The 8979-nt window shown below is 35.3% G+C and overlaps 1 protein-coding gene across 1 annotated transcript in view; it reads right to left on the bottom strand.

Moving 5' to 3' along the window:
- Positions 1–5144: 5144 nt before the first annotated feature.
- Positions 5145–8979, bottom strand: part of DYDC1 (DPY30 domain containing 1) — a 6737-nt gene continuing 2902 nt past the window's right edge. The window contains exons 3-5 of the mRNA XM_009998127.1: positions 7727–7801; positions 6703–6795; positions 5145–5198 (exon numbers count right to left, since the gene is read on the bottom strand). Of these exons, the coding sequence (XP_009996429.1) occupies positions 5145–5198; positions 6703–6795; positions 7727–7801 (222 nt within the window). The remainder of the gene's footprint in view (positions 5199–6702; positions 6796–7726; positions 7802–8979) is intronic.

Here is an 8979-nt window from a genome sequence, read left to right as displayed (position 1 = left end):
TGGGAGTCCTTTCAGTAAGTTCAGTAAGCACAGCCCTGATCTCCTTAGAAATGCAAATATTCTCTACATGGACAGAAAACTAGAAAAAAATTCAATTCCAGATTTTGAATCAACAAATATTTGAACCTATTCAAAGCTCCAGGTTTCATTTCTACAGACTTTACAACACTGAAATACTGTAATAAACAAAATTTTTACTTAATACGAGGAATTGACTGGTCCTACCCAAGCAAAATACAGACTAGTCAATGGATTTCTTTTTAAAGTTTAGATGGTGCTTTGACTGAAAGAAGTGTGAAAAGGGATATTGGTGTATTGCTCCCAGCTACAGAAGTTTACCACACTTACAAGTGGCAAATTTCTTGTAGTCATGGAATGATGAGACAGTTGTAGCTGCTGGAGAGACATTTTAAGAGAATGCAGTGAGGGGAAATGGGGGTGTGGTAGGAAAGCTGCCTTTACAGTACTCTATGTCAAGAGTCAAGTCAAGTATATAGAAATATATAACTCTGTCTGTATTCTCCTGGGGTTTTTTGTGCCAAGCACAGCTTGGGCAAATTCTAAGACAGGTTGATACAACATGAGTCTATGCTGAGTTTCCAAGTGATAGTTTAGAAAAAAAATTAAAAGAGCTGGAAATGTCTAGCATAAGAAGGGTAAGGGGAATATGTGTTTGAGTTAACAATGGCCTATGTCTGAGCAGTGGTGAAAACACCCTAAGAGATCAGTGTCTATCAAAACATGATCTACTGAGACAATAGTGTTTCAGAGGGATGACAGGTCTAGTTCTTACTGAGAAACTTGACTAAAAAAAAATTAAAATTGAAGCAAATACAGTAACACTTAAGCTCAAGTGAGAAACAAAATAATGGTGCATTTTTCTATAGGCTCCACTTAGATAAATAAATATGCCCTCTGAAACAGTGTTGAAGAACAGCTGCCTCAGAACTTCACATTAGTTCCAGCCCTAGAAATTTTCAGCTGTCAGTGCCTAAGGGTAACTTTTCCATGCAGCTAGGTTTACAATGAAACAAACATCAGATCCTGTTTCCAGGGTTACAATTATCAGGAAAATAAATAGCATTTTTAAAACTTATCTGCTAAACACACCGGTGGCAAAACCACAATTGCTTACGATAATAACGAACCAAATACAGGTGTGTCTGCATGCAGCCAGTCATTTCTGGAAAAAAGTACATTCAGGAGGTGGAGTGGAAATGAAGCAGAATGATTGGAGAAGCCAAACACACTCCCAGGAATGTGACTTGAAAGCGAGCAAAGGGGAGCTGCCACGCCCCCTTCCTGCAATGGGAATTATTTACTATCTGAATATTTCCTCTCTCCTGCCCTCCCCACAACAATTAATCTCTGTTTTCTTCTTTAGTATCTTTCTCTACATGTAATTTGGGTCAATCAAGTCTCTCATGTTTTAATATTAAGTATATTAGAAGTTTCATACATAGGGGACAGCTTTGCAGAGGTATAACTCATGCTCACATTAGTAGAGAGTTCAATCCTCTTACCATTTCAACCACAGCTTTTTCAGCAACTTCAATGAGAACAAAATGGAGATCCTGGGAACACTGCTTTTTCAGTGCATAAAAAAATGTTTTGCTTCAAATTTTTTTTAAACAAAATAGCATCATTATAGAGCTGAAAATATGATTCCGTTCTTTAAGAAAAACAGACTAACCATGATACTGATCAAGTTCAGACATACTTCCTCCTCCTTCCCCAGGAAAATTTCATTTCTTTATCTGGAATCTGCTATACTATGTTTAAATTATAGAGGAACCACAGAGTGTCTAGAATACAGTTTGCTGAACTCAAACACCAATGGGTTCTTGTATCAAGCTAAAATTACATTTTTCACATTTACTTCTCCAAGATTATGGAAAAAACCCAATGTTTTATAATAGCAACTTCTGTTGAGACCCATGAATGACTACATGCAGAAAGTGGCAAAATCTCCTTGAAGAGTTTGTGATAAGATTCCTAAACCTTTTAAATACTCCTCAGAGAGAGTAAGATTATCCAGATAACTTCAGTATGATATTCCTAAATATTAGTTCTTTTCTAAATCAAACCTGAGCTTCACATCATCATTTAAAGTACACTGAAATTTTAAATTATGCCAGATGCAAAATGATGGGGAAGTTTTGATTTCTAGTGCAGTGTTATTTCTGTGTCACTAGAGACATCAGTACAGCCTTTATAATAGATAACAACTAAAAAACGATTAACCAACAAGAAGCAAATGGCAACATTCTCTACTTATTACATGACTTGACTGTGGTCTTACTTTGAGGTGATAATACAAACATGCATGGTATTAATAATAAAATGGTTTAACAGCGTAACTCCTTTTTTTACCACCCCCTCAGTTAACTCATGTCCATATAGTAAAAGGACTAACCTAAAGAAACAGTTGCCTCGTGTTTTTTTTTTCAAAAGGACCGTTGATTTTGGGTGCCCTATAACTGAAGATAAAATGGAAACACTCAGCGCATCCACACATGCCCTAGTAAATGTAATTTCTCATGATGTAGCATCTTCTAGAGTAACTTCATTCAGATAAAATGTAGTATTAGTGACAAAAATTCTGACCTCTGATTGAAGGTAAACACTGATTTTGGTTTATGACAATGGTTCTGCAAGGTGCAAGTTAAGAGGGAAGACCAGCAGCATTTAAATTGGATGTAAACTTGAGAGTCAATCCTGTTAATCAGTTTTCTGCTTCTTAAAAAGTTTGCTACACTCTGACACAGCTCAATCAAATTACATGTTCCTCTACCTTCCCTTTCTTCCACTAATATTGGCCCAGTAATACCTACATAAAGGCTTGTAATAGAATAGCTTCTTCCATCATATGAACTGAAACAAATAGGTATAAAGCACAAACACTGTATATATGGGTGTATAATGGTAATGCTGAAAACAAGCAAAAGTGAAAAAACATCCAAGAAGCGTACTGGTAAGATATTTTTACAAGTAGCTTAGTCCTTATCAGCAAATAACAGGATTAAAATCTCTTTTCTAGCTGTAGTCAATAGACAACACTGTTCTTTATCTAACCTAAGCACAGGAAAAACTTCACAGAAGTTAAGAAATTAATAGTTGACTTCAAATAAGAGTAAACTGCATTTGCAATGTTCAGAGGAATTAAATTTTACATTTAATGCAAACTAATTCATCCGACTCACATTACCATTGGCAAATTAATGTATAAAGGTTTTGCTTTCAAGATGGTAAGTTAATTCCTTTATACTATGAAGGAAAATCATCCCTCATAAGAAAGGGGACTGTACACTTAATAAAATCTATTCTGTTAAAAAATAGCACTAAAACATGCTTGCTACAACATGTGTATCTCTTTCAAGGAGAAAATCTTCTCACATTGCAGAGCTGATTTTCCATCCTTCTGAGCAGACTGATAGTTTATCCAATTTATTTTGTCCTATTCTGGGCTTCATATCTGTTTTCATCCTTACACCTCAGTATTGCTGGAATGAGAACAGCTGTGAATGGGCATGTTCCTCGCATCATGTTCTTTGGGGTACATGGGGTCTGATAACAGCCTAAATAAGTCTGCTCTGGTTCTGCAGCAAGGAAATATGACAATTTCATAAATCTTCTGTCAGTACTTAGCATTTTATTTTCAGCAACATTTGCCATCATCTGTCTGAATTCCATCTTCTTCATTCCACAACAATGTGTTAAAAGGGAATTCAAGCTGTAGCTTAAGTTACATTAGGTATTTGCATTTTTCTTTCCAATATATGACTTCCAATTTTATGCAGAAGTTAAATTGTGTTACCACTTCTGGAATCACAACTCACGCAGTAAAAACCAAATAGTACCTTACCTGCTGTTCTTTTCCTGTTCCAGGCTCTAGCTTGCTATACTCCAAAGAAGGTTACATTTCAGAAGAAGGCAAAGATTATTTTAAGCTGCCTTAATTTTCCTTCAGGTTTAAACACCCAAGCAGAAGTAATTTGTGTTTTGAACTACATTTCCAAGTTGCATACAGGCTGTTTTGTACCTTAAGAAAGCACTGAGCCAATAACTATTTACCCTCTGGTCCCATATCCAACATAAGAATTCCTATAAAGCTGTACATGGTAATGGAAATTTCTAGAATATTTGAACAACTTACGTCTTCGTATGTTAATATAACAGCAAAGGAACAGATAAACTGCACTCTACCATTTTATTTTGACCCCTGCAAAGCAATTTTCTGATAGAAATTTCTATTAAAAAATTCAATTCCTATCTAGAAAGAAAATAGGGAATATGACCTGCAGGATCACAAGGAAAAAAATCACAGTTAAAAATAAGTTGAAACAAAATGACAAACAAACGTTGTAGTTTCTCTAGGTTGTAACTGACTGAGCCACTAGTGTGTTTATTTAGGATGCACTCTAGTGGACACACATATAACAAAAGATACAAATATTATTAAAACATAGAAAATGAAAGCCACATATTGGAAGTAGTAGTTAGAATTATTTACTATTTTGTTTTAAAATATTGTCTTGTAATTTGAATGTATTTCCTAATTAAATCCTAGACCAAACAGTACTAGGAAAAGCATCTTTTAGTACATCTGTCTGCTGAGTCACATAGAGTTCAATTTATCTCTTCCAGATAAATTGGTAAATCTCCTGATTGAATTTTTTTATCTCTAGCTTGATGTGTAGAACTCTCCATTTCTAATCTATAAAGCATTACCTGTTTCTACCAGAACCCATTCAAATTATATGTAAATCCTTTTTCAATGACTTTTTTTCTTTTAATATTTATTCAAATTATCATATCAGAGCCTCTACTCCAAAATAATCTTGACACATTAATTATGTCTATAATTATCATTGTTACCCTTCAAGAATCAAAGGGCAATAGGTAGAAAATATATTTACTGCTTTCAATTACAGTTTTCTTCCTGAGTGTGCTGTGCTTGCTACAACGGTTTAAGAACAAAAAGGAAGCATCACATGCCAGAATTAACAGACTTTATGCAAACAGTCAGAAAGTACAGAAACTGAAACAACAGGCATGTAAATCACTTCTGTATATAAACATACATAAATGAAGACATTACACTTCTGGATCAGCAAGTAACGAGTAGAAAATATTTACTGCTTTCAGATCGGTTGGGAATTTTCTTCTTCTGACTCTGCTGGGACGTCTGTTATACTCTAAAAACAAACAACAAAAAAGAAATTCTATCAGTCGACAGCATTAACTGAACTTTGTAAAAAGAAAATAAGAGGAAAAAATAAAAACCCACATGACATACAAGTTGGTATTTATCAATATAATTACGTATTCTTCCATTCAGTGGCATATGATGAAGTTTATCACCAGACTTCTATTATAAAATCAAGTGAGTCTGGATGAAGCATTATGATTCTGAGAACAGAATAGCTTTAACAGTACAAGCCTATAGGTTTCAATTTTGTTGACCTGTTCTTAATGTGTAGTTTAACTCAAGAAACATATTACTATAAACCTGAAATATCACCAAAGGCAAATGTAATCCAGCTTCAAATGACTTGTGGCATAAACACTTGGAAAACGGCACCATACAAGGAGAAGCAGGTAAGTTTACTACTCCTTTTCACTTCTGGTGAAGTGAAATTCATTTATTTAAGAACACATAAAACATGCCTGAAGATTCAAGACTACTTTTGAATATGTAATTATCAGAAAACTATAAAAAGTGGGGCTACACAAGACCTTGAGAACTCATCTGATTTATCTTAGTGAAAAAAGCACCTATGAAAACCCTACTGTAAGGATAGTCCTAAGTATGTTCTCAGTTATAGTTTGAAAACACTAATAAAACAAGCTGTTATTAAAGTAACCTTAAACATAAAGCATATTGATATCACAATAAAAATTCTGAGCTAGAAATACACTACTGATACCAGAAGTCAACTGTGCAAATTATTAAGGTTAATAAAGGAAAAATGGTTCTGATATTGATGTACTAAAATTAGTACATAAAAATCTGAAGTCATGGCTTCTAATTTCCCTGGACTGTCAAGTACAAAAGGAATACAAAAACAGTAACAAGCAAACAAAAAAAAAGCTGGGCATAGAAGATGTCTGAGGATCACAATATAGAGCTCTCGTTGCAGTACTTAAAGCAGTACATTTATGTTGGCACAGGACTCAGAAAACCTCATTCTCAGCAGGTCCCAGTTTTAGTGAGCACTGTGTGTCCATATTATCTGGTCTGGTCTTTTATATTAAATGTTTGCTCAGATATCTCTGCATAAGAGTGCAATATGCTGCACAAAAAATATACTTCACACCAACTAGAAAAAAAAACAAATCACCCAAAATGAGTCATCTTTTGTGATTTAGCACATGATGTATACGACTGGCAAAGGAATGCTGCCTTCTCTTTGAGAATACTCACTTTTGTTTGAAACATACCTGAATGCAAAAGGATATATTTAATCTTGAGAATTTTGTCAGTCAGCACCACACAGTCTTTTAGAATGGCTTACCTTGTACCAGAGAACTAGCTAGAAAAATCTGGAGATTGTCACCGAAATACTGTCCCTTAAAACCATAGGAGAGAGACAGCACACTCTTAATGGCAACAGTTTAAACCTTCGATATGCCAGCACAGAAAAGCAAATCTGTAAGAATCAATCATTTATAATCTCCTTGTTCTTTCTAAACACTTACCTGAACCTGACTACTCTCATCTACCTCCTCAACTTTGGTCAAATCAGGCACTTCAGGTGTATCTGTAAGTTCAGCTATCATATTTTCATTTTCCTGTGGTAGTGAAAACCAATCTTCATTAAAAGCATTCCCATAATTATCTATAGAGAATACCTCAGACATGTTAGAATGACATTATGTATTAATATAAAGGTAACACTTTTGATGTGTGCTATATAAATGTGCTGGTATGTGAACATGGTGGTCATATGCTTGTTAAGATATTTTTTATTAGTTTTTTTTTAATTAAGGAATTTTGGTTTAAATTTCTACATATCCATTTTTCTTGTCACTTTCATACTGTCATCTTTCCACAGTTATGTTCAGTCAGTATTTTAACTGAGTACTCTAAAAACGTATCTAAAATACTACGTGCTCCACATAAACTTAAGAGATACATTTAAAAGCTTTATTGAGATAAACATGTCAATTATCAGTGTATGGTTTTATTGAAATAGCAATAAAAGACCATACATTTACACAGACATCTGTATTAGCATTCTTCAGTTACTACAAATTCCTGTGCACCGGGAGAATTTCAGAATCAGGAGGCATCCCAATTCCAAAAAAACAGTTTCTTTCCAGTACAGTTAATGGACTTTGTGCTGACTCATAGTAAAACATTACTGTCTAGACACTTAAATTAGACATGCTTGAGTTATAATACTTTCCCATAAACACTGTCAAGGAATGTGAATGTATCCATGATGCTAACCTTATGGCCAAATTTTGCAATAAAGTTGTGTTCTGTTCTGAGTGTAAACTAAATATACCTAACTGAACAGACCAGAATTCAAGTATCAAACCCTGGCTGGAAGCAAGGTGTTAGACATGCATCCCACATTTTCATGTTATTTTTTTTAAATTATGTGTTAGTTCAACACCCATGGGCTTCTGCCTCATGTTTCATATCTAGTGCCTGCATCAGGAAAAGACAGCTGATTAACAGTATTTTCAAATCACTGATTAAGCTTTGGCGTTAAACCTCTTGATCTTGCTGTTGCAACGGCATTTTTTCTTCTTCCTTCTGCAGTTCCAACTCCTTGTGTTTTTGTTCCAACTCCTTGCGTTTTTGTTCCAACTGGCTCTACAGACATTTCAAGAAAGAACAAATAATAATAAAAAAAACAACCAGCTTCATCTTCCCCACTCCATTGCTCACAATGTGTTTCATTATTGGAGTCATAATAAAATAAAAAAGGAAGAATAAAATGTAACTGCAATGTTCATAATACAAAGCCCTTTCATGTATCATCTGACTCAACATTTTCAGAGGTTTCAGACTCGGATGGATAGAAAGGCTTTACCACTAAGAAACAGAAGAAACAGAAACATGAAGTTAGTGTACACACTTCAGATACTGTCTCATAGCTCATGTTCTTTGTCAGCCTATATTCTTTATCTCCTATCATTTGGCTTAAGCTCTTTGATACTTCCTACATTATCTAACACAGACCAATGAATCCATATAGAATCAAATCTATAGAAAAGATTAGTAAGCAATTTCACTAGCATGAATCATCTTGATTATCAACCTTTAAAATTTCCAGTTGGAAATATCTAATGCAAAGTTTATTCTTAGTGAGCCTAACTCCTATTGCATCTAAACTTCAGAAGCTGCATAATCTAAGCATTTCCATTCAACAATACTAGGGCCTTAGAGAATACTGTTTGCTGTAGCATTTATGGTATCATAGAATCATAGAATCTTAGGGGTTGGAAGGGACCTCGAAAGATCATCTAGTCCAACCCCCCCTGCCAGAGCAGGGTCACCTAGAGTACATCACACAGGAATGCATCCAGGAGGGTTTTGAATGTCTCCAGTGAAGGAGACTCCACAACCTCCCTGGGCAGTCTGTTCCAGTGCTCTGTCACTCTTAAAGTAAAAAAATTTTTTCGGATATTCACCTTGAACCTCCTATGCTCCAATTTGAACCCATTACCCCTTGTCCTATCACTGGTCATCACTGAGAAAAGCCTAACTCCATCTCCCTGACACTCACCCCTTACATATTTGTAAACATTGATGAGGTCACCCCTCAGTCTCCTTTTCTCCAAGCTAAAGAGACCCAGCTCCCTCAGCCTTTCCTCATAAGGGAGATGTTCCACTCCCTTAATCATCTTTGTGGCTCTGCACTGGACTCTTTCAAGCAGTTTCCTGTCCTTCTTGAACTGAGGGGCCCAGAACTGGACACAATACTCCAGATGTGGCCTCACCAAGGCAGAATAGAGGGGGAG

Source organism: Chaetura pelagica, unplaced genomic scaffold (assembly GCF_000747805.2).
Source record: "Chaetura pelagica isolate M959 unplaced genomic scaffold, ChaPel_1.0 scaffold205, whole genome shotgun sequence".
In the NCBI taxonomy this organism is placed as follows: domain Eukaryota; kingdom Metazoa; phylum Chordata; class Aves; order Apodiformes; family Apodidae; genus Chaetura; species Chaetura pelagica.
This window is presented reverse-complemented; position numbering and strand designations above follow the sequence as displayed.